The following is a 26,667-nucleotide window of genomic DNA, read 5'->3' on the forward strand; positions in this document are numbered from 1 at the left end:
TTGAAATAAGAATTAAAAGGAGAATAACTGGTGCCTTGCCTGCCAACCCTCCATAGCCACATCAGGAAGGTATCAAAGCACATGAGTCTCTTCCTCTAGAAGATGCATTATTTTCCTTGAATCCTTGTCTCCTATAAAAGCAAAGCCTGTCTTGGGGACAGACAGTTGTCATTTGGCAAACTAGAAAATTCTAAGTGCTATAACTTTTTTTCTGAAAATCGAGAAAGCTGTGAAGTTGTAGGGTTTTTTTCTGCCCAAACTAACAACACTCTATATGTTAATGAAGCACACAGGCCAGGTAGTATCATTAGAGGGAATGAGCAAGTAGAAGTGGCTCTCCTTCCTAAATTAGAAGCCCTCCAGACTATGCCTCCCTCTGTCACACACACACCCCTGTCATTTCATCACTGTAGTCTTACCTGGGGAGGGAGCCTATGGTTTTTCTGCCTTCAAGAACCTCCTTATCGAAATGCACATATCCATAAGGATAGACTCCTATTAACCCTAAATAGGCTACTCCCTTTATCATCAGCTACTGTCAGGGGCTGGATGCCCAGCAAGGCACCTTTGAGAAGTAAAAGAGCTCAACAGTGAAAATTCCAGGGCAGCTGAACTAAAGACTGGCCCATGTGCCATTGTATCAGTGCTGAAGCAGCGAGACAGAGATCATACTGCACGATTCCTCTCTGTTCTCCAGACACTTATGCACTCTTGGAGGAAACAAGACATCAGACATTAGAAGATGACACAAAAATTGCAGCGTAACTTCTCACACCAAGTGAAATTTACAGAAGAGAATTTCACATTGACTCCAAAGCCATCATGGCCAGTGAGCACAAGTTGGACACTTTGCCCCTTAATCAAATTCTTTTTATTATAGAATTTCTTTGAAAAACATGCACAATAGTGTTTCACTATTTGAGAGTCTCAAAACTGCTCACAGGGTAATTTGTTTTTAGGAATATGGATGGCTTGTGTCAAGTTTCCCAAAGAGGAAGGTAATTCACATCAGTAGATGTATTCTCCCTGGAATTTCTAGTCTCCCATGCAAGAAGTCAAAGTGGTTAACTTCTCCTTGAAGTGCCCCATTACAACCCAATGCCAGCCCCAAAAGTGCCAAAGAGAACTTGACAGTACTTTTGAACACAGGTCACAACTTCTCCTAGATAATATTATACAATGCTCATAAACAGAAGAATAATACTTCATGTTTACATAGCACTTTTCTTCTAAAGAGTTCAGCAGACATTATTTCATTAATCTTCACAGGCTTCTTAAGATTTACAGATGGAGGAACAGCACACAATGAAGCTAAGTGTGTCAGGTCCCTCCAATAGCTAGCTAGCAGTGGACTTGGGAATAGAACACAAGTCCCAGGCCTGGACTAAGGGGCCAGCCAGGGAGGTTAGTTGCTAAAGCGCAGCATTAAAATTTATGGGTGTAGCATATTAGAATTAGGTTTATTCCCACACAACTGTTGAGATTTTAGGAATAGATCAGGATGTAGTTGAGCTAGTCTGGAAATTTTCTGGAAAAATAGGTCACCTGGATCAGTCATGTGAGGTCTCCTGCCCTGATTTAAGGTAAACTATCACAGCTGCCATAGAAGGGATGGGCCAGGACTTGGGCAGACAGCCTTGACTGAAGAATGTCACAGCTCTAGAATGCAGAGATGTAGGCAAAAGCTGAAAGAAAAGACCCAAAGGGGCAGGTTCCAGTGCTTGCCAGAGGTTTTGATAACTGGAATGCAAAATAAAGTGATTCCCTCCCTGGAACCTAAGGTCAGGGGAAATCCTTTGCAGGCAAGCAGAAGCAAAGATAACACAAGCTTGTACCTGCTCCAGCTTGTCTCCTTTGGACAAAATCTGTTCTTAATCTCTTAGAAAATAATCAAGAGAAGGGGGAACTGAGATAGTTCAGTGGTTGCCAATGGCAATATTAAATTTGATTGATGATTTATTATTTTAATTAAGCTTTACTTGCTTGTTCTTTGTTACTGATAGTACAATTGACTTCCCCATAACTCTTTCACAGAAAGAGCTGGGAGAAAAAAAATAAAACGTGTTTGGTCCACTACAAAGCCTTAGTGTACACGTCTGAGGGTCTGGGCCATGTCTCTCAGCTCATTGCAAGTTGAAAAAAAATGGAGAGAAAGAAAAAAAAACCTAACAAAACCATTTCTAAAGTAAGGAAAGTATGTTTGATAGGGAGAATGACCCAAACCTCCCAGCCAAGAGAATGATTTCTTAAGACCTCTTCTCTTCCCCAATTAAGTGAGGTCACTACAGGAGATGGGAGGTGCCTGAGGTCAGTAGGAAGGGTGGACAGTGTCAATGGCCCTTGCTTTTAATGTAAATTATCATTTCCAGATCTTTCTGAACCCCGGAACTCCACCACTTTTGCAAATCCCTTCAACAGCCAAAGCCACAAAGCTGATCCATCACTAACCAAACAATGAAGTGGCATATAGCTTTCCAGGGAAGGCTGAACTTTTAAGAATAATAGTACCTGACATTTATAGAAAATCTATTATTTGCCAGACTATGCTGAACACATTTTATGTATTATGTCCTTTTAACCCTAGAAACAAGCCTGAGGAGGGCACTGATTTACCCCTATTTTATGGGTAAGAAATCTGAGGCAAAGAGAGATTAAATGACTTACCCAGAACACAGCTAGGCAGGGCAAAGATTCAAACCCAGGACTCACTGACTGATCAGTCAGTGATTTACTCACTACACTTTACAGCTTGGTTTAGAGACTTAAGATGAGCCACGTCTTCCTTGCAGCTAAGAATTTAAATGTTTGCCTTTGTTAAGCAGTCCCCATTTTCAGACCATTATAAACCTTAGTGGTTTATGATTTCATTTTGAACACATGAGTAAAAATAATGCCTTTGGGGAAAGAAAGATTAATCTCTGACTTAGAAATTCAAAACAGGTCTCAGGTTCTGAGTGCCTGGTCATTTGCAAGTCAGACCAGAACCTGGACTCAAAGCCTCCAAGTTTTCTCGTTGCTTCCTTGATTTGAGCAGGAGGAAGTCTCTTGCTGGAGGCTGGCAGCATCCCATGGCCATGCTTTGGAAATCTTAATGTTAAAGTATCTTGCAAGAACATATTTTTGGAGACTAATGTTAAAGCATCTTGCAAGAACATCACAACTCATTGCACTGCATCTGGGAGTGTTATTCTTTCTTCCTCCTGTCTAGGCTCAGCAAGTCTTTACCCCAGAGACCGGGACCCTGGCAAACACAGCCTCCTCCAGCCCAGCTAATGGTGCAAGCTCTGAACAAAGCTGCCCTTGAAGCCCAGCCATTTAAAAGACTTTATAAAGCCCACTGGGGCCCCCCGATTATTTTGCAACAAGTCATATCCCATGAAGAAATTCACTTCCCTGCAACACAAAACAGAGGGAGATTAAAGAAAAAGGCAGGAGGGGCCAGAGGTGGGGAAAAGAAGTAAGACCCCCTGCTATTCTGTCTGGCCAGAATCATGTCTTTTAGTACCCATATCCTCTACAAAGACGATGTTCTGATGATATATGGCCCTAATACATCACTACATGACAGTGTTCTCCTGATACTGTACCTTGAAAATATGACACGTGCCAGCAGAAGCAATGGGGGATTAATAAGGAGGCCGTTTTTAGATTTAACTTACTTAACATTTTAATTTTTTTTAACGGGCTTTAGTTTGTTGGAGGGATTGTTTGGGGTCCTATGTTGTTTAAGGATTTAGGTCTGGTTTTTTTTTTTTGGCCTCTTCAAGGAATTCTCAGAACAAAGAAACACAGGCCATTAGAATGTCCCAGCTACTCAAATACAGTTCTGATTTAAAACAGGGCAGTGTCAAACAGTTCCTCATTCTGTTTAATCATATTTTGAAATAGGACCAAAACATTAGAGATGGCAGAACACAAAAGAAATCACCACCAAATAAAAATAGTAGCCCAAAGAAAGTAGCACTGCCTGGTTTTTATTATACTGTACATCGTATAAGCAAGGGGCTGCTGGCAGCGCCACGTTAATGTAACTGGAATGGGCTGAACACAAAGCAGCTAGTGACTTAATGCAGTGGCCCCTGTCACAGATGCAGCTCTGTCCCCATACTCTGCTCCTAGAAGCAGACTGGGAAACCAGAGGGTGGGCTGTGTCCCCTTCCGCCAGAGAGGGACAGGAGCCAGGTATGTGAACTGAGAGGAATAACTGTCAGCATCTTTCCTTTATTTTGCCCAAATTCTCAAGTCTTGCCTCATCTCCTGCCCCACCCAAAGGGACTCAAACAGCTGGGGTGTGGGATGCAGTCGGTGTTGCAGAGAAAATGTCCCCAGACTTCTGACCTGGGCAGAGGGTGTGAACTAGGGGTGAGAAGAAGTGAAGTCCCAGCACGAGGAGCCCAACTGCCTCTCCCAACACCTTTGATTATTTTACATTGCTGAGCGCCCTTCAGCACATGATGAATAATGAATCAGCTTCTTCCTCTGCCCAAAAAGAAAACAAAAAGGAAAGGGGAGATGAAATTCTATGAACACTTTCATGCCTTTCTGGTGAGTTCTTTTGAACTCAAGAAGCTGATGGGGACACAACTCCAACCACCAGCAGGGTCTCCATCTCAGAGGGCATTAGCCCAGCTTCCCAACCTCTGGGGCCCAGCTCGGAGGCAGTGACCAGGCTGGGAGGGGCATTGGAGAGAGGAGGGAGCCAGGGTTAAGCAGTTAAAACAATAGTAAAATTAGAGCAACCTGCATAGGAAAGGTTGTGATTTGAGGTTAAGGAGGGATACCAGGAGATTTTATTTAAGCAGTCGCTTTTCTAACTCATCACAATATAAAAAACTGGGCACCTTGGCTATACAAAGAAGCTGAGAACTCAATGGGCCTTTTTAATCACACACATAGATGATTTTCCGCCAAAGAAGAGCAAATGCAACCCAAACATGGAAACCAAATGCCTTAGATGCTGTTTGTGTCCTGCCCAGTGACTGGTGGTGGCAGGCCTGTTACTCTCTTGTCAGCACGTGTCTCCTTCCTGCCTCAGCCATCCATAATGGGTGGCACTCACCAGGTTCCCAAATGCCCCGCATTGCTTTGCTGTGGGTCAACAACAAGCTACTGAGCAGATTTTTCACGGAACAGAGCAGAGGATTTTTCACGAATTGCCCGTGAGAGCTCATGTGCTGTCGGGAGCTACAAAAATACCTGCGCCTGACAAGTAAATGGCGCTGACATCACAGGAAGTGGGCAGGGCAGAGGAGCTGCTGGCAGTCCATCTGTCATCTTGACAAAGTAACGTTCTGGTCACTGGTGAGACACTTTTCAAGACATCTGCACAATTGACCCCGACCACCAACAATCACAGAGGCTTTCAAAGGGACCCCTGGGAGAGCAGGCGGCAGGGCTGGTGCCTCCCATCCTGCGTCTGCACAACCGTAAGGGCGGCGTGATGCATCAGGTGCTGGAAAGCTCTCTGCTCCCGGGCTGCATCCCTGCTGGCACTTACTGCAGAGGGTATCCAGTAAGCCTGAGGAATGTCAGGCAGGGGAGCAAAGGGGAGCAGAAGCCCTCTAGCTGGCTGGAAGTTCAGAGAGCTGAAAAAAGCCAGCCTCAGACAGCATCTCCCATATGAAGGCGATTCTGTGAACTGGGGTTGGTCTGACTCATTCACCAAGGCCATTAGCAGCGTGTTCTCTTCAGCGAGGTTCCCCCAGGGGCCACATGCAGATGTCAGAAAGAACTGGAGAAGCCACAGATTTATTTCACAGATTTAGGATGCAATTTTAATCCACTAGCTTCCACTTTCAAACTCACTCAACAATTAAGGAGTGCAAATTTTGCATATAATCCACTTTTGATTAAGGTGTTATAAAGAAATCAAAGCAACCAGTTATCCACAAAACATTATTAATATTATTAACTGCCTGCTCATGGGATTCACAACATGTGCCACATTTTAAAAAATAAATGGTCCACTATGATTCTTACCCTTAATGATTGGTTTTTAAAAGGGTTTCACCATAAAACAGCTTTCTGGGAGCTTTAACTTCTAAAATAAGACAAAAGTGTTAACAGAAAATAAATGGTCTTTAGAAAATGTGACACCTTGGCTATAAACTCGGCTCTTTCTGCAGGTTAAAACTTTGCAGTACAGAATTCAAGTCTATCTAACTAAAAAGCTATGAGTCTGTTTAATAAATATTTTTTGAGCCCCTGCTGTGGGCGAGGCACTGTGCCAGGTTTTGCTGGGAACAGAAAATATGAATTAGATACATCTTCTGCCCTAGAAGAGCTTACAGTCCAAGAGGGAAAAAGGACAGAGTATAAATACAGAACAAAGCACTTCACATGTTGCAACATGACTGCCACACAGGGCTCTTCATTTCAGAGGAGGGAGAGATTAGTTTCAACCAAATTCTTCTGCCACTTCCTCCCCGAGATGATCTAAATCATGTGGCTTCTTTAGATACTATGTGCGCCACTGAAGGAGCCTGAAAAAAAGTTTTGCTGCACAATTATCTCACTGAGACAGAATTTGACCTCAACATGTCAGCGCATTGGGATCTAACAGCCCACGAAGGCAATCTCCTTCAGTGATGACATCCCAGCACACTCCAATTTAAGGGCAGCACAGTGCTGGCCATTGACAGAATGGTTTGTTTTATGTCTATCTTGGGAGAATATCTTATGCCACTTTTTTCTTGTTCTATGAAATCGTAATGTTTAACATGCTTTGCTAGTCTTTCATCTATGTTTTAAGCAAGGCATAAAATAACAACCTACTGAATTTTAATCTATATTCCAAAACCAGTCATTATCATGCTACCAAGTATATAAGCAGTAATATCTGTCTTTAAAAATAGTTTTCTATAGGAAAGATTTTATTTCATAATTATTATTGCTTATTATATATTTTACTGTGATTATACAGACTTTTCATCTCAGTCAGTGTATTTGTGTAGTTTATTCACTATCAGACTTAATATGCAAAGTACTGTGAGCAATGAAAAAGGCAAATCATGGCAGAAGAAGCAGAGCTTAAAATAGAAAGGGAAATGTACAGTTTATTTTGGGGGTAGAGAGTAAGTCAGATCCTTGAATTAGTAAATTAAAAAATTAAACACAGAGGGAACATATTCATTTATCCAACGGATTCGCACTCTATGGCCCAGCACTGTCTCAGGCCTCGGCAGTGCAGCATGAAATGAGAATCCACATGCTCACAGAGCTGACAGGGTAGCAGGGAGGCCTACAGAAAACAAACAGATGCGTGATATATTGGGCCCTGATAGGAACCTGGGGAAAATGAAACAGGACATGGGAACAGAATCACAAGGTGTGGTACTACTTGGGGCAGTGATCAGAAACAGAGCCTCTAATAAGGGAACTTTTGTTCAAAGACCACAGTGAAGTAATGAGAGTATATAATATACTGGATAAGTGTGTTCTGGGTACAGGAAGGAACAAATGCAAACTCCCTTGTCAAGAAGGTTTTAAGTATCAGGCAGGAGTAACAGGAGCCAACGAGTGTGGCTGGAGCAGAGAGGGGAGGATGCATTTGGAGGTGGGGCCAGAGATGGCATCAGAAGCCATATCTTGCAGGGCCTTGTAAACCACTGTTATGCTTCATACCTTATTTCCAGTGAGACCAGAAGCCACTGGAGGATTTTTCATAAATAAGTGAAATAATTGGATATATACCTTTAAATGGTTACTGATTGATAATATATTGTCTGAAGGCAAAAGGGATAATGGAAGTTGTTAGAAATTAGCAGACATACTGCCAAGGTTTTCGTTAAGACTTGCTGATTGATTAAATTCAGGGTATAAGACAAAGAGGAATCCAGGATCCCAGGAGATGAAACAATGCAGCTGACATCACTGGCTGGAGGAAACTACTGGGGAGGTGTGGAGAACAAGATCTCTGTCTGGGCCATTTTGAGCTCAAGATGCTTCCCAGACATCCATGTAGAGGTGCCTAGTTTGGCTACATGTGTCTGCACTTGAGGAGTGAGGGAGCTGGGAACAAAAATGTGGGAACTTTCAACACACAGATAGTTTAGTTTTTAAGCCATGGATCTATATAAAATCACCTAGGGAAAGAGTGTAAATGGAAGAAACATCTTGATTGAATCTTGGGGCCCTCCAATATTTAAAGTTTAAGAAGCTAAGAAAGACCCAGCGAAAAAAAAAGGTCTACAAAGGAGTAGACAAATAAAATTCTTATAAACCCATCATGCAAATGCTAAGAGAACTCTATACATGTAAGTCCTTACCTACACAACACACACACAAATGCACACAACTATACGTGATCACTGGTTGAGATCATTACCTTAATCCAATTAGCATTGTTGTATTGACCAGCAGAGGTCACCTTCTCTCAGCACCTGCCACTGTGCCACATGCTAAAGACCATGATACCTCAGGACAGGACTGTCACTGACCACCATTTGAGGTTCACAAGAGATGCTGTCCTGGCCACTGTTGCCCACTCCTTAGGCCAAGTGCTAAAATGCACTATGCCTACCAAGCTACATCTTTGAGGGAACAGACTCAAGCTTCGGGAAATTCTGAGTGGCTAGAATTGCTAAGAATGCCAAAGAAAAGTTCTAGGACCAATGTCCCCAACCAACAGGGTTTGGATTCCCCAGGGCCTAGTGACTGAAGGCCAGCTGAGTGTTAAAGATGGGTGTGGGAGTAAGAGAACACTAAACCCGTAGGAGTACTAGGAACAAAGGGAAAGGAAAAATCCCTCCTTCTCAGTTTTCTTTCTCAGTTATGCTAAGATCAAAAGCCAAAACTCTGGGATGAACCCAGTCCACACTCAGACCCTGCTTTCAATTTCTAATCCCAACAAGTGTGGCTCAAAGCTGGGAGAATGATCTCATCTGTGGCAGGATAACTAGGATCTAGGGATCTAGGGAAGAGGCCTGTACTCCCAGGCAGGCACTAGCCAAGAAGCAGAGAGCCAAGACCCCGCAGCCACCTTGGGGCTCCCTCTGGAAGGAAAGGCGAGGCAGAAGCCAGTGGGGAAGCTGGAGCTATGCTGTATCTTCGGGATTTGGACTCCTCTCCGTCCTTTCAACACCGTTATTTCCTTCCCACATATTTGAAGGCTGTTAAAGTCCCCCTGGGCATTCTCTCTACCAGGCTCAATTATATCAGCGCTTCACCATTAGTGAAAAGTAGTTACTGACCCCCAACCTGGGCATTTGACATCACTTGAAGCTAGTCCTTTAGCTAATCCAGCCATCCTTTTCTTGACCCCTTAAGCATTATCACAAATAGCCCTTCTCCAGCCTTCCACCAGCTCTCCCAGGTCTGCCTACATCAACGAGCTCCCCACCGGACATTCCATCCCTCAGATGTTGGGCCACCAGTGCAAACATAGGAAGAACAACCACGCCATGGTAATTCTGCTTGTACATTTGTACATTTCATTATCAGGCTGCAGCTAAGAATCAGAAATGGAAACAGAAACACAAGGCATGACACCTGGGGAGTGGTGACATCATGGAAATTCTGGGCTAATAACAAAGAAAGAAAATAATATGGTAAAAAAACAAAAAAGATAAAGAGAATAAAGGTGAAACTCTAGAGCAATGGGCTGTAGGCTCATTTTAATATTATTTTAAAAAAGGATTTGCAATAAAAGTATGGGAAAAAGTTTAGCAGTGTGACCAGAATGATGTGAAGTCACCATGGGTCAGAACCTCGTCAGCTTGACTTCACTTTCTCCCTGATCAAGAAAAGGAAGGTGTGGGCAGAAATGCGATAGATAAAAAGAAAAGAACTCGGATTTCCCAGAATGGTTATATTCTGGACAAGGAGGCTGTCAGAAGGAAACAGCTTCTATTACAGAGCTTTGGGAAGGGAAGGAATTGGGGTGGGGGTGTCTGTAGGCCCCACTTCCCCTGCCTCATTGCTTGCTGCTGGTTCCTCCAGATGCTGCTGGATTCCAGCAAGTCAGTCATAAAAACCTGGCTGTTTTGTCCAATTGCTACATCTCATTGGCTCATGCTGAAGAAGCAACCAACATACATCAGCTTCATTCCGCAGCTGCTGCCCGTCACAGAAACACCACAGGAAACGGAGTGTCTCTGTGGCAACCCATCACATGAAAAGGTTGGCAGCACCCCAGAGAATCAGCCGGTCCCACCCAAAGGCAATAGTCAGGACTCTACCTAACTGGACCTCAAGGACCATGAAAAACGTCATCCCCAGGACAGTTATTTGCTGGGTCTCTCTCACTCACTCCCTCAGGGTACTTTCTCAACCCTTGTGGTCAGGAAACATTCTCTGGAAGACATTGCACTGGAGTCTACCTGGGACAGGTCAGGATTCCTGTACTTGAACTGTAGTCCCAACTCTCTCTGACTTGCTGTGTGAGCTTTGTCTTGCTTTACATTTCTGAGCCTTAATTATCTCACTGTGAAACAGGCTTGAGAAGGCCTGCCCTACTCATAGCATGGCTTTGAGGAAGTGAAGTTCAGGCCATCCCCCAACTTATCAACACAGTATTTATTCATGAAATAGTTGTTGGATGTACTGTGTACAAGGGGCTCTTCTAGATGCTTTGAGTGATAGAGGTCAGACACTATTCTGCCTTAAAGATGCTTAAAGTCCAGTAGGAGAGATGGCCATGTAAATAATCAATAGAACTTGAAGACAGGCAGGTTATAACAAGAGCAAACAACATAAGGCTTCAGAGAGTAAGTGATCCATTCTGATGGGGTGACTAGGGAGACTTGATAGAGGAGACGACACAAAGGGAGAAGGCAGCTGTTCAATGAAGACAGTTAAAATGCAAAATAACCACAGAAAGCCCCACAAATACAATGTTTAACCACTAGTTAACATGTTGTTCATTAGGGAATTTAGCTACACCTATGTTCAACTTATTCATCCTTCCCTCCATTAACCTCAAATGGGAAGAATTTTTCAAAAATGGGCTCCTGCATAGAGTCACTGTAAAAACTTATAAAAAACAGAGATTCTCTGATCTCCACCAGACCAACTGAGTCAGAATCTCTGTAGCAGGACCACAGAATCTCCATGTTAAAGTTCTGGGGGCCACCACCACTGGAGCCCAGGTGTGAGAAGAGAGGGAAACCCATGGCAAAATTCTTCCCACTGACTTGCTAACATCCTACAACTGTGAGAGAAGACAAGCAGCAAGACAGAGGTGAGTGGGTGAGAAGGGAGGAGAGAGAAAGGCCCCAGTGATAGGCCCTGTCACGGTGCGCAAAGCTCCACCTCAAAGGCCTCCCCCAACACGTGCTCTAGTTCAATTACACATTCACACTTTTATTTTAGACTCACTACTGACAGAAAGTAGTTTGCAAACTAAATTCATTATTCAAATGTGATGCTAAATTCATAAGTATACTTCAGCATACATATGTTTGTTTGTATATACACATATACACCTATACAATCTAGCACCGCCACAGAATAATAGTTTGTTCTGCTTAATGAAATATTCTAACCAAGAGCTAATATCTATGGCTTACATGAGTTCATCAATGTTCAAAGAACTCTAAAGCAATAAAAGATATCTAACTTCAAAACTCTCTGGAACATAATTTAGTCTTTTTGTTCACAGAAAAAAAGGCATTTTTCCCAGTCTTGCAGTGCCTCAGGCCATTATTAACATAAGTGCTCAATAAATATGTGCTGAGATTAATGACCATCCATCATTTTCCTACCCCAGTCCTGCAGTTCAGTTCCATTTCCTGCAGAGCACCACCACGTCCCCTTCTCATCGGTACACAGGTGCATACTGCTTCCCTTCCCCCACCCTACCACCATCAGAAGAGCCATTAATTCAGAGCTTGGGGTACAAAGACTTGGGGGTGTTAGCATTTTACTATACCACCACATTTTTTTTTTCAGTTTATGAACCCAGTGTAAATTCACCCTGGATTGAAAGGGCCCTCATTAAGATACACTAAAACAACCTGTCAAGATACCGATCTCCAGTGAAAAGGTCTCCAGCTCAAAGCATGTATTAGGTTAACCCACCTAGGGGAGGAAACTGCTACTTCTATAGGTCAACACCAAGTATCAAAATTTTCATTTACTTCAAGCTAACACCAAATTCTGGGAGCTCTATGTGGCCAAGGAGAGTGTAAATTTATTAAGCAACCTTCTCTTTGTCCTTGTCTAGTATATGGCTTACATGAAATGGAAAATTTCACATTTTAAATAAATCCCACCTATTCCCCTCAACACACAGAGGCCCTCACAAGCAACGGGAAAGCCCTGCGCTCTGGTCCGTGCATTCTCAGCACATCCCCACAGGGGGAAAGAAGGGCTGGTGGCTCCAACAGAAGTTACCCTGGACTAAAGAGACTCACTAAAGGAGGGCAAGTGTCTCTCCTCTGCCCTGCCGTCTGGCTCTTCCCCAGCTTCTGACTCAAGCCACCACTTACGGAGAAGGGATTTCCATCTGGGTGCTCACTTATGTGCTAATGGGACTGACAGCTGACCTCTGGTGGGTCCGGGTGGGCACCCAAACATTGTTTCCCACGTGCTTGAAGACGGAAATCAGCACACCTCAATTCTAAGAGGCCCAGTCTCCCTGTGAAGCAAAAACACAGGTAGGTGGCTGAACCCTGTTTGGGCAGCTCTCAAATGAGAGAATATCTGATTAACCTTTCATGTCCTCTCACTCAGGAAAATAGTGTCCCCCTGAGACCAAGAAACACCGCTCTGTGAGTGTCTTGATGCTATTGTTTTTACACTATAAATCCACAAAGCAGAAGAGACCCAGAAGGCTGGAAAAGCCTCTAGGATTTGTGAATTTCTGAGAGATGAAAGGGCAAAACAAGGCACAGCAAGGCCCTACTGGAGGCAGATGCTTCAAGCACCGCAGGCCACTGACAAAATGCCGACGAATCTGAGCCTAGAAAGAGCAATTGTCATTTCTTGGCTCAAACAGTTGTGTTTAACTAGAAATAAAATGGAAAAGGAGTCCCCTGGTGTTTTTAAATAAGAAGCTCTAAGAATAAGTGTGAAAGAAGAGTGCAATGTCATTACTTTGCTCACCATAAAGAAAGAAAGTGAGGGGTTAAAGAACCTTAATGCTATTGTTGCAGTCCACAGATTGGCCATGAAGAGGACCTGGGAGAGCAAGTTTAAAAAAAAAATGTTTATGGAGAGAGAAGGAAAAAAAATTAGGTTAAAGATGCTAAAACTGCCTGTCACTGAAGCCCAACGAAGGTTAAGAACAACGTGGGGCCTCCCGGTGTTCATGCCTCCTTCTGGTGGGCCAGGCCTGGTCTCTCCTGGAAATAGCCTCCCTGAGGTCACCCACAGCTGTGAAGGCCAGCAGCACAACCAGAGAGCCCACCACATAGGACCTGAAAATAAGCAGCTCGGCCTATGCCCAACAGCCTTAGTAGCCATGAAAACCCATCTGGCCAAAATCTATTTATTTGACCAAGAGTATAAGAGTCATTTTAGAAACATGTGCTCTTATAAGTTAAAACATGACAATTGTTATCTTTACTATGTTTCTGATCGTTGTCCTCTCGGGAAGTGTCTCAGGGTGCCATCCTTCAAGGTGCAGGTCGTCTCCCCAAATCATTCTATGGTCATTCCATCAAGGCAGGGCATCTGGGGGATATGCTCCGGGCAGCAAAGATGCCACTTCTCCCACCCTCTCATTTTCTCTCGAGTTACCTGCACAAAACCTGAAAATTGCCATTGAGGCTACAGACCTTTGAACTACTCATTTGGCAGATCTGGGTTAGTACCACCCATTACCTAACATTTTAAAAAAACAACCACAAAAAACCCACTCATTAAACTACACAACATGTACATACAATAAGGCCTTTGTCCTTAAAAGAAAAACATAATTTTCAACAGAGCCAGCTCCCAGAAGCCAAGGGAGCTAACATCCAAAACCTAATATAAACATTAAGGCTTGTGTCAAGGCTCCGGACTTAGCCTCACTGAAAGGGGGAGGAAATGACTGGGGAACGTGGCTCCGGGGACAGGGAGGCAATTTTATTGTAACTTTTGAAAAGCAGACGTGAGATAATCCCAGATCCTCCCCTCTTGAGCCTCGTGCATTGTCACCCATATTGCTGCATTTTAGCAGGGTATGTATATAGGAGGGCATGTTCCTCTTGTCATACATAATAGCAGGTCTTAATGTCTATATGATTCTAAACGTTCAAACATGGGTACATTCCTTTCCAAGGGAAAAGAAAATGTGCCTTTGTAATGATTATTTAGGACATCTTTCACAGAGGAGGTTGACCTTCTGTGACAAAGACTGGGAGAATCACATTTTGGAACTTGGAGTTCCATTCGAGGGGGAGCTATCCCAAGTGTTAACAGCCCAAACTATAAACAGGAAACTCCAGCCTGACTCCCACTCAAGTCTCAAGGTTGTGGACCTCTCACTGAAGCCATGGGGCTTACAGAGATGATAGGACAAGGTTCTTACCCATGGACCTCATCTCATAAGACCTAAATTCACCCAAATAACTACACTACAACATTGAACATGCAGCTCTTAGAGAGGCTGACAGAACCTCTGGTCGCAAACACACTAAGTTGTGTGAATTTGTAGAGCCTGCATGTCCAAACCCAGTCATGTCAGTTAATCAGAGATTACCCTATAGACAGGGAGGCCCCATACCACGGGTATGCACCAGTGACAGTGTTCAGTGGGACAGCAGGACTCAGAGTGCCAGGCTCAGCGTGTCCACTCCGTGATTAGTTTTACATCTTTGCCTCCCACCTGCCACTTCCTGATTCAACAGCAGGTGCCTTGAAAGGACAACTAAGCCTCCTTGCAAAAACAACATGTGCTTAGCTGGCTGTAGGTGGACACCCGTCAAGCCTGTGAATCTTTGAAGATGAAAAACAGAGGAGCCAGCCATCCCGCAAAGCCCCAAACACTGCCAGCGTTTTCCATCTTTTACCAGAAAAGAGAGCATTCACCTCTATTGAAGTTCCACAGTCGACCCTGACAGAAATTCAAAGTAAATACTCCTCATAAGTGATAACAATAATATTGAAATACAAACAGTCCACTTAATCACTTCTTAGCAATTGCATAGCATTTAGGTAGTGGCAGTGGCTCTCACTTCTGAAGCACGTGCCATGTTGCAGATCCCGTTTTAAGAATTTGACATTGTCCCTCACAATTCTGACAAAAGTCTTATGATGAAGATAAAGCTGTCAAGATACAAAGCCACACAACTGTTAAGGAGAAGATATGGGAACCACACCACTATCATTCCTAAAATATATACTCTTTAAATTATGTATAAAAAGTGATTGACAACATACACTTCACTTTCTTCAAGTTCTCGCCCTTAAAAATAATAATAATAGTAATTCTATTTACACTGTTCACAAAGGTCTTTCACAAACATCAGCATATTTAACCCACACACAGCACCCTCAGTTAATGGCCTAATTGTTACTCCTCTTTAGAGATGAAGGTGAAGGGCACACACACCATTGTGACTTGCCGAGAACTCACAACTAAGGCTCAGAGAGAGCAAGGTGCCTGCTCAATGATGCACAGCTACCAAGAGACTTGAACCTGTCTTAATTTCAAACAGTAAGGCCACCATTCCACAGTTGTACTTCAATGACAAAAATGGACATTAAAAATTTAGTGGAAAAAGAAAATATTTTTCCTGAAGATTTAGCAAGGGATTAAATTATATCATAATATTTTTAAAGCACCATTAACAGTTTAATACAGCAAACTTGAAAGTTTATAATGGTAAGATTTTATATTACCCAGCCTCTTTTGTATTGTTGCTTTTATTCATAATAAAAAAAATGCCTCAATGTGGCCTTGTCCATTTTGCACTTAACTATAGAAACATTCCAAAAATGTTTCCAAAGTATATTACTTTTACCTATGAAATTAGTTTTGTTTTTGGTACCTTTTAAAATTTCATGTGGTATTTATTCACTTATACCAAGATCCTTGCAAATACAAGTTTGGAAAATTTCTGATTTTTTGCAGTAAATTTTCAAAATCCCTAAAGCAATCTTAGTTTTGGTTTTCTTCAAATAGGGTTCCACCAAATTCCATCTACGATCAATTGAATTTCATGTGAAAATTCTGTGCAACAGGTGGGAGGGAGGTGGTCACCATTGTTGATTGTTTCAAATACTCCAGGAAGATGTTGAGAAAGTTCCTTCTTTGACAATCTCCTAGACTCTTCAATCTAACTGCATATTTAATACCCCTGGTCTTTCTCTTCTTCTAACATCTACTGCCTTGGACTCTCCTGGGTCTGTTTCTTCTATAACTACTTCTCAGTCTCTGGTATGGGTTTCTCCCTGTCTATCCTTCTCTTAAGCATAATCCTTATTCTAGGTACTACTGTTGGCCTGTTGCTTGAATCTCAATTTAGACCCCTTTCCAGGACAAATAATTGATTCCCAAAGTTTTAAAGTTTATTTCAATGCACAGTTAACACACTGCTGTCCTCTGGTCCCGATTTCTCTCCTGAGATCAAGATCCAGATGTAAGGAGCCTACTGGGCTTTTCTACTTGGAAGGTCAAGCCCAATTCATCAAGTCTAACTTCATTATCACCCACCCACATTCATGACCTCCTCCTTCCACACTCTCTGTAACACTGACAAGAACTCTTAAAACCAGCTCCCTTTAGTTCACCTCATCTCTCACCTCTGCCATTGATTTTATTGCCATGTGCTATCAACTTGGGCTCCAAAACTCCTGTGCAGGTCGAGGGGTCCCAGCCATTAATACAGTTTTAATATAAGGCACCCAATTTTGCTTATTGCATAAAATGTGTGCTACCACTACTAACACATACTGTCATGGTACTACCTACCAGACTGAATAATTTGCCAAATGGGCCAAGCAACAGTGCACAGCAAGGTATCACTGAGTAAGAGGAGAGAGCAGGCAACCAAAATGGGATTTTGGAGAAAGCCCTGGAAAGGAAACCATCCTATTCAGATAGCAGCTCCCTGCACTGGAGACAGAAGTGATTAGCAAAGTGACAGCAGTGGGGACACTCACTGTAATGACCACTGCATTTTAATTACTGTGTCTTGGTAGGCAGGGTTTGCAGTCTTTTAATCCAAATACTCTAGAACTGGAAGGTGGTTAAAGAAATCCAAAAGAATGAGCAACACTGGTTTATCCCAATGCCTCCTTTCCACTCCCAGTGCCCATCCCTGCTCCAGGTTGCTTGCTTTCACTTGACCACAACACATCCCTGGAGACTGTGGTCCAAACTCCAGCCTCTCTGTACTTGAAACATCCCCCACAGAAGTTCCTCGAGGCTTTGATATAAAACACACCTTATGGATGGAGTCATGAGGCTGCACCAAAATGCTGCGCGGCTCCCCTTGACTGCATGAATTACTGACCCCGCTATTACTGCACTCAGCGTCCTCCCCTTGCTGGCTCCCTGGCCCAAGCTTTCTAGCTCCAGCTTCCATCAGAGCTTTGTGCACAGTGGACTCGGGCATTTCCACAATCCCCAAGCACACAGTCCTCTGTGCCTTTACTCCAACAATGCCTTGCCAAGACTATCTTTCCTCCGCCTGTCCAGGTCCCAGATAATCCAGAAAGAACTCGTCTACAACTCCCTTAGCACTTGGGCTCCAGTCTATGACAGCGCTTTTCTGTCCCTCCCATAAAACTTCATGCATGTGTTTTTCTCCTCCATTAGATGGTGGGCAAGGACCTGTCCTATTGGTCTTTGCCTCCTCAAGGTGCCCAACCAGCACAATGCTTCAAACACAGAAAAGGCTAAAAATAATAAAATAAAATGGAAGGGGAGAATGAAGTATAAAGAGAAGGGAGTAAGAATAATATTATAGAATTTACAACCTGCTATCCCTAGCGCTTTGAGTGGGGTTTTATAGAATTAGGACTGAGAACCAAGAGGTCAAATATGCACCCAGCTCACTTGGCTGATCTTAACTCAGTTCAACAACACACCTGCCCTCCTGATGCCACGAAAGGTGATGTTATTTGTATTATTTTATAGCACAAAAGATTCAATATACCACCAGTTGGATGAAGTGCCATAGACGAGGGTGTAAAAACTGGTATCCTTTATTTATTCAAGAAATTTGTATTAATTGGCTTTATTTTCCATCGTTTTGCCTTGCCTGACTTTTCTCATTATGTCCTATTCTGCCCTCACCATATTTGTATCCTAACCTGGGGGAAGGACTGTCTTTCCTCAACATTATTTCCTACACTTAAAATGCAGTCTGCTCTCAATGCGCAGTATGAAGACCAGTGCCGTGAAATGAAATGAAAGCGTGTAGAAAATGGGGCTGGGATGGGGAAGGGGAGCACACGCATAGGTATGCAGCAAGAACCCACTCACGTCTGGATTGGGTTGAGCAACTTCCATGAGGCAGGCCAGGAAAATCCCCATGGTGCCAGACCACTAGGCAGTTTTTCCAGAATTACGGCGCTCCCGAGTCCCAACCCTCTCCCTCTGCCAATAAAAGTACAAGTGAAGGTGACCCCACAGGCATAGAGAGGTAAATACTCCGCAGAAAATCAAGGCCCCTCTTCCATGGAAAGTTTTTTTAGTGTTTAATGGAGAGCAAGGGGAAATTTACACCAGGGCTCACAGACCACTGGACCAATAAGGGAGCAGCTTAGATGGGCCCAGTGTAAGTCTGGAGGGCCAGAAAACCCCACTAAATGTTACTGACTCAGCCCTGTTCATTCATAACGATGGGTGGGCTTGGCATCATTCCCCTATGTCTCCTCCCCATCATAGCTTCCCTTTTTTATCCTTTTCTGATGGAACTTTGCATCTTTTTCCATGTGAAGAAACAATAATTTAAACAATAGCATCATCATCAACAACACTGAATCATTTTAGAGAGTTACTAAATGCAAACCACTGGGCCAAGCCTTAAATGCTGTATCTCATTTAATTCTCACAGTGACTGTATGAGCTCCATACTGATATCCATCCCACTCTCCAGATAAGAAAACTGAGCCCTAGAAAGGTGAGGTCATTTTCCCGAGTTCAGCATCAGTAAGTGACAGACTAAGATTTGAACCCAGGTCTGTCTGATGCCAGGGACAAAGCTTTTTGTGAAAATTGTACATCAGTGTAAAGGTACAGGAACTGTGTCTTCCTTTGAAAGAGCCCTCCAGATTTCGGACTTGGTTTGAACGACAAGACCAAAATCACTAACTGCCCCCAAAGAGAACCTACATCAGCTTTGCAGAGGTCAAAATAACTCTGAAGCCTTTGGAAGTATTTATAGATGTTTGTAAGTAGTAAAGGACTAGCAGAAGCAAATTGGTTTTGTGAAGAGGGCACTGGATTCACATCCGAGTTCTATCTCTTAGTAATAGTGGAACCTCAGGACATTTGCTCTGCCTCTCTTAACCTCAGTTAAGCATGTTACCAAAGCATGGGTAAAAATAACTGCCTCAGACCTGGGGTTGGTGAATTCGGTGGATTTGCCAGCACAATGCCATAAACTATCACCTTCCCCTAAAACTTTTCTGGTGAACACATTCTGATGAACACATTGTTCTATGGAAAGGCAATTGGTCACAATAACTTCTAAACAAAGAATAAAGAAATAAATAAATACTGATCATTTCCTTAGTGAGCATCCTAAGTCTGAAAATAATATAAAACAATTTTCAAAAAATTATGACAATTTATGTATATGGACCTGTGTGAAGTACAGTATCTCTCTGAACCCATCTGGACAATTTTACACACTCCTCTCTCCCTCCCCACCCTCTTCGTCCATCCCTCTCTCCAGTCTCTCTCTCTCTCACACACACAACACGAATTGAATCCTTATGCAGTTATCTCCCTCTTTCTCAAACATGTGCCTAACACTTGTTCAGATAATAGATATCTATTCTCCAGCTGTTAATTTGAACAATAAAAAACATGAGGATTTTATAGAGATAAGGCACCCCAGAGAATCGAAGACACTGGTAGCTACTTATTGAGTGACAGAGAGTTTTGTGATTAACAAGTAGAAGACAGCAGACAAAGTCTCCTCTGTGTTCACCACTTGGTTGTCTCCAAGGTAGGTGGAGCCCAGCCTCTTGTAACACCAAATTTCACATTGCTTTTTATGAGCAGAGGGTCCATTTCTACATTGCACCTCTGGATTTAAAAGAGGAAATTTAAACCTCAGAATAATGTTTTTTTGCTGAACAAAACGTATGCCAAACTAAGCTCTGACCGACTTCTGGTTTTCCGAGTCCCAGCCTCCAAAGTTTTCTCAGGTTTCCAGCACTGAGGTGAACTCACTAGCCTGTGCCTTTTCCTCTTGTGCTACAGGATTAGGTGGAAAAGGGGCGAGAGGTAGGAGCACCACCTCCCCGGGTGCCCAAAAGATCAAGAACTGCTCTAGATTCATATCTGGATGTGGCTGGCTCCCATCAGCTATACTTTGGGGAGGGCACCAACATGGTTTCCTGGGCATTCTGGGAAAAATAATTCCAGCAAGAAGGGGCAAAATCATACAAAATAGCAATAAGTCTGGGCCTGCCTTCCTTCCTCAGCCCCATAAGAGGCCAGTTTGTAAGGTAGGGAAAAGCCAGGACAATACCCCAGTTTCTCAGTTTCCCCCTTTGAATACAGGAACTGAAGTTTTTGACCCACACACTCAAAAATGGTATCTATCACCAGCTAACAGATTATTCTTGGACCATGACTCTTCCTGGCAAGATGCTCCAGTCTGAGCAGATGAGGATAAATGAGAATAAAATTATCCACTTCTGTTTGCTGTGGCCTCTGTGCCACTGTCATCCTCAAAATTCCCACAGAAATGAGCTCATTCCACCTTTGAAACTTTTCGGAGCTTAAAAGTTTAAACCAGGCCAAGTTGATTTTGTGGGGTTTTTGAAGCTTTTACACTGTAATTACATACAGGACTTTGTGCCACCTATTTCCTCCCAACTGTAACATTTTACGTCTTTTTTAAGCATACATTGAGGTTAGCGTTTTTTTAGTAGATGTTATGAAATAAGATAGGTGCTTGTGCTCAGCTTAGGTACATTTCTGCCAAGAGACTGGACCAACACAAACTAAATATGACTATTTTCTTTATCCAAAGTACAGTTTTGATTATTACATACCCTCTTAATGTACATACATTAAACTAGCTCACAACTAAAGCTCCCTACAGGTCAACTGAAATCATAAAGAGATTTTCCTTTCATATAATGTGATTAACAAATGTTAGCTAACTGAACTCCTGAAAGACTCAAAAGAAAAAAATAACTCAAGCAATGCCAAAAGGTAAAATAACTCAACAACTTTCCTATTTTTTTCCTTGCTTTTCACATCTTTACACAAATAGTTTCATGTGACTATACGCATGTGCTCTACGAGTCAGATGAAACCGAGAGCGAGTTCTAGCTCTGTTATTTACTAATACATAATCTTCATAAGCTACTCAACTCCTCTAGCCTCAGTGTCCTCACCTGGAAAATGGGGGTAAAAGCCCTCACACGATTTTTGTGAAGATTAAATAAAATGATGCAGGCTCAGGGTAAATGTCAACAAAGTGTTTCATAAATGTTAGTTGCTATTGCTGATATTTTCTATCTGCAATGAGTCCCTGGGAAAATTGTAAGAACAAATACTTAACACAGAGAGAAGTGGTCGTCCATGTATTCTTACTTAATTTTAACAAGTCATTACAATGTTTGGGAAGCAATAATTACCAGTGTTTTGGTCCCATAATCCTAAAGCCCTGCAAAGGTCACAATAACTATCACTAATGAAACAGCTCTGAGGCATCTTCTATAGACCAAGTGAGTCAGATTGCCAGCATCAAGTTACTTGTTTAGAAGGGATTTCTGAGAGTATTCACTCAAAGCAAATATCTCCAAATGTTACCTAAAGATGTAAAGGACCCTATGACTCTTCTAAACTTAATCAACACTTTTCTGGAATATCATTCCCACTTGAATTCCAATTTATGCATCTTTTTAGATTCATTCTTCACCATCACAATGTCAGGCTTCTAACACCCGTCTTACTATCAGTGAGACTGCGCTCTCAGAGAAGGGCACTATTTTCCACCCAGGCGGGAGCACTGAAAGAGAGGAATGCTGCATGGAGAATTTTTCATCATGTTATTTGGGAACAGTTTGCAAAACCCAAATTATGTATTTAAACTTTATCAACAGTAATAGTGCAGAAGAGAAAAACAGCATTTTCACATGTGGTGCTCCAAGCACATTTAAATAATACTAGATCAGGGTAATTTCCTCTGAAATCTTAAGAGATTATGATAAAATAATTCACTCATATTATATGGATAAATGAAGAAGGAAGATCCTACAACCCCCCCACACCCCACACACACACATGCACATTATATTGTATTTGTAATTACACAACTGAGTCAAAATTTAAACTCAAAGCTTCTTTTCAACAGATCTTTTAGTGAAAGATCATCAATTAACATGGCAACTCATAAACACAAATTCTAAAGAGCCTCTCTCTCTTAGCTTTCTTTTATTAAGGCAGCAATTTTTATCTCAAGAAATATAATGCGCTTTTTACTTCTGTTCCTGTGGACTTCTTCAGTCTTTAGAACCTGATAATCATTTGATACAGGCATTCACCTTCACTCATTTATCATTTTGCAACATTGACCTCATCTCTTGTCAGGAAAAAGTTTGGGTAGTTTAAACCCAGATGGCTTGGCTTTCACCTAAATGGAGAAGAATCCCTTCTCTAGTTCCATACAGCATGTTGATTTGATAAGTAGCAGTCATCTATCACTTTTCGGCTTTGCATTTGACTGCTTTAATGTATTTCCAACAGGCTTTTGTGATGTGTAGTTTCTAATCAAGGTTTGCCAAGAGTGATTGGCATGTAAAACTCTCTTAAGCAAAAATGCTGCTTTTTCTGAGTCTATATTTCATCTCAGAAATTCTTATTCATATGATTTAATCTCCCCCAGGTGGTTTCTTATTAAATCTTATCATTAACTATTAAGCTAAAATAAATTGAAACAAATTTTTTTGCATCTACCAGCCACTGCCAGTGTTGAATAAGCAGCTGACCACCAAGTGTCATTCTCTATTAAGGATAGAATGTCCTTCCTGACTCACACTTCCAAATCAGAAATATAAAAACTGTTTTGGAGAATGGAGGGTTCTTTAGGCCAAGAAATCCAAGATTACATCTTGTCCTCATGTTTGTTCTCTGTGACTGTCACCTCTCTTTCCCCTCGTCACATACCTTATTCCTGTTCTTTATACCTAAATGTTATCTCATCATTTCCCCACTAAGGTAAGACTACAGAATCAAAGCAGAAAATTTGGTGGCACTTTTGATTCAGTGGCAGTAGAAACATACAGCACAAACAGTGATTACCACTAAGACAATGCCATACAAAGTCCATCTTCCATTTACTTCTGTAATGATGATGTCAAAGATAAGAACTCCCAGTCCTATGAAACAGAAATTGCCAAAGTCCACAAATCTCAGATATTCAACTAAATTCCATTCACCAGCTACGTATAGCTTTGTAACGACTAAAAACAGTTTTTAAAATTTGGTTACATTATTATATTTAGTGGATTCACCTTGACAGAGGGAGTAACTGACTTCACTGTTACCTGATCTCCATACTTACCAAGCAGACACACATTATACAAGGGTTGTCCGTGATAAATGGAATCTGGAGGACTTCACCTTCATTTTCACATTTTGCAACAGAACCTGAAGTGAAGGAAAAAAAGTTTAACTTAACCTTATCTTGGTGACATATTGTGAAAATTTAAATTTTTACACTAATCCTTCTTGAAGCAATGACCCAAATTTCAGAAATTCTTAATGAGTTTCAAGTTAATAAACTCATCAAAAACAAATTTCCCCCCCCAAAAGATTACTTTAGTTTCATTAAACACACTTTAAAAAAAAAAAGGCACTGTGATATATAGATTTTTTGCTCTCACATGATTAAGCACAATTCCAAGTACTTCACTGGAATATGTACTCCTTTCTGAAAGCATTTCAACTAAACTCACTCCCAAATACAAAAAAAATTTTAATTTTAAATTTGAGCAAATTCAGGACTGTGTCAATGAACAGGCCTTTATATGATTTTGCCTCATATTGTCTTGAGCTAAGATGACTTTTTGAATTACAATCTTCTTTCCCCTTCTCTTATAAATTGATTCAATATTTGCTTTTCTGCACCAGGTGTCAGTAAAGTATGTCCTTCAGAATAGCAGCTGAGGTCTTCACCTGCCTGAAAGCATATAATTATTATAACCTGTTATTATTGCCCTTTTAAAATATGATAGTTTCTTTGAATTCAAGGTCTGGAGAGCGGGTGCTTTAAAAAGCACTTCTAGCACAGAAGCTATATTGGAATCCTACAGCGTAAGAAAGAAGGATGTGTGGAAAACGGTGGAAATTTCTTCCTTAATTATTCAGGAGGAGACTCTTCTTATCAAAATAGGTGAGGAAAACATTTTTTTAATTCCAAAATTCAAACAGAATTTCTATTATCACTATATTAATGTCGACAGCCTTTCAAGCCCTCCATCCCTTAACCTACTCACTGCCTTCCCACCCCTTACGCGGGCTTCGCTTCATCCTCATCGGCCAGCGAGAGGCAGGCGCCAAGGTGCTCGTTCCCCACCCTCCAGTACGCGGAGCAAACCAGCGCCTCCTCTCCCAGGTACCTAGCCAGCGTCCGGGAGGGCCTGTCCCTCCCTCCCCCTCCCCTACCTGTCAAGAAGGAGGAAGCCAGAGACATGGGGACCCCCGAGCAATTGAGCAGCAGCAAGACGCAGCAGGTAATCCCGGGCGAGCGCCGGCAGGGACGCTCAGCCAGAGCCCTGACGCCGGAGAACCAGAGCATCGTCACCTGGAGGGAATCCCGGGCGACTGCAGGTCCCGCGCCGCCGCCTCTGCTCCGCTACCGCCGCTTGCAGTCAAAAAGGGCTCTCAGCCGGGGAGTCGGGAGACAGTCCGCGAAGGAGGGAGGCGGGCGCCCGCACGCCGGGGGTGGGGGCTGGGGGGACGTGGGGGGCTTGGGGGGGAGGCGGGAGAGGGAGGCGAAGGGTGAGGGGCGCCCAGGGAGGAGGGGTCCTGTGGCCCGGCTCCTCCAATGCGGCTTTTTTTTTTTTTTTGTAGGGAGTTGTTCGCAGCTCCACTCAGAGAGGGGGCCGGGAGGAGGGGAGTCGGGGCCGCCGGAGATAAGCCGAGAGGAGCGGCTGCGCTGCCCGCTGCGCACTGCTGCTCCGCCGCCGCCACCCGGGCTGCAGGAACTGCCGGGGCGCCGCCGCCGCCGCCGTGCGTCCTGCTCTTCTGCACTCCCACCTCCCGCCGTCCCCGCCGCCTCGCAGGCGGGCCGGCGCGCACGCTCGCTCCCGCGCCGGAGACCCGGGCGCCCTGGGCGCCTCCGGGAACCCGCTGGGGGCGCCCCGGCGCAGGAGCCCCGCACCCGGGACACGTCTCAGCCCGGCGTCCGGTTCGGTCCTCAGCCTTTCGAAGGAAGCCACCGGACCCGGGCGCGCGGGTCCCAGCCGGCAGGCGCGTCTGCAACTCCCGCGCGCTCGGTGCCTCCTCTCTGTCCCGGGGGAGCCCTCCCCACAGGGAATGCAGCACCACTTCTGCTCACTCCCGGGTGCTCAACCTTGCGCTGGGTGAGAAAATGGGGCCCAGGGGTCCGCACCACCCCTACTCCCTCCCAGGTGCCCCAGCTCTGGGAAGGTGCGGCAAACGGGGCCAGGAGGGCCCCCGCAACTTTCACGTCCATGCTTTCTTTCCCTCTGGCCAGTGGGGCCGGCGTGGGGCGGACAGCGGACTCACGAGCTGAGCGGCCAGCGGGGCGAGGGACCTTGGAGATCAGTGTTGGGTGCTTTCGTGTTTGCGCGTCCTGACACCAGGGAGGACAGAATGCGCAAGGTCGATTAATAAACCCACGGAGGCGAACGCTTTTCGTTCTTAAAAAAGAGGCACCATTTCTCCAAGACACCTCCCTTTCAACCGCGGGCGGACTGAGGCGGGGAGGTGCTGTTTGACCAACCATTCATTCACCAGCGAAAGAGGGAGGGCGCGGGAGGACCCGCCCGGCCGCTAACCTCGGGCGAGGCTGCCTAGACGGCCTCGGCGGCTTGTCGTTCTGTGGCCGCGGCAGCCGGGGCTGCGCCCTTCTCGCCTCCGCAGCCCTGGGTGTCAGGGAGTCCGACCCTACGCCCTGCAGATTCCCGCCCTCGCCCGCCCGAATGGCGGCTTCCTGCCCAAGTCGTGGCACCCTCTGCGCAAAGCGGGGTGCAATGGTGGAGAGAAGAAATTCTGTAATCAAATTATGAAGGTGCGGGGTGGGAATTAGGGGCACTTGTCAAGCATTGGGATCTATTGATGAGCTGTCCTCGGAGCTCGGCTTCCCATCCCCAAGAATGGAAACGGGGTCCCCGCACACCCATCCTCCCGGCCTGTGGGTTGGCATGAGTGGATCCGAAAGGCAGTAAGTTACTAGCCAAGCGCTTTACTCAGCGGGACGCACCTAACAGTCTCCCCGCAAAGTGGGTTGTTTTTGTAGTCTCAGAAACTGTACCTTTGAAATGTGTTGTTAGTCTGTTTGCTGACAAATTTAGTCTAGTTCCCGCATGGGCGGGGAGCGGGGTGGGGGTGGTTTATTTGTTTGCATTTTTCCGAGT

The 26,667-nt window shown here is 43.9% G+C and overlaps 1 protein-coding gene across 3 annotated transcripts in view; it reads right to left on the minus strand.

Moving 5' to 3' along the window:
* The window catches only part of BMPER (BMP binding endothelial regulator), a 230,076-nt gene extending 205,098 nt beyond the window's left edge, over positions 1 to 24,978 (minus strand). The window contains exons 1-2 of one of the 3 annotated variants that reach the window (XM_073238615.1): positions 24,870 to 24,978; positions 23,628 to 23,713 (exon numbers count right to left, since the gene is read on the minus strand). In XM_073238615.1, coding sequence (XP_073094716.1) covers positions 23,628 to 23,642 — 15 coding nt within the window. In that variant the 5' untranslated portion in view covers positions 23,643 to 23,713; positions 24,870 to 24,978. Of the gene's footprint in view, positions 1 to 23,627; positions 23,714 to 24,730 lie in introns of all 3 variants that reach the window. The other 2 variants (XM_073238614.1, XM_073238616.1) reach the window with 2 other exon arrangements.
* Between the last annotated feature and the right edge of the window lie 1,689 nt (positions 24,979 to 26,667).

This window comes from Manis javanica, chromosome 6 (assembly GCF_040802235.1).
Source record: "Manis javanica isolate MJ-LG chromosome 6, MJ_LKY, whole genome shotgun sequence".
In the NCBI taxonomy this organism is placed as follows: Eukaryota; Metazoa; Chordata; class Mammalia; order Pholidota; family Manidae; genus Manis; species Manis javanica.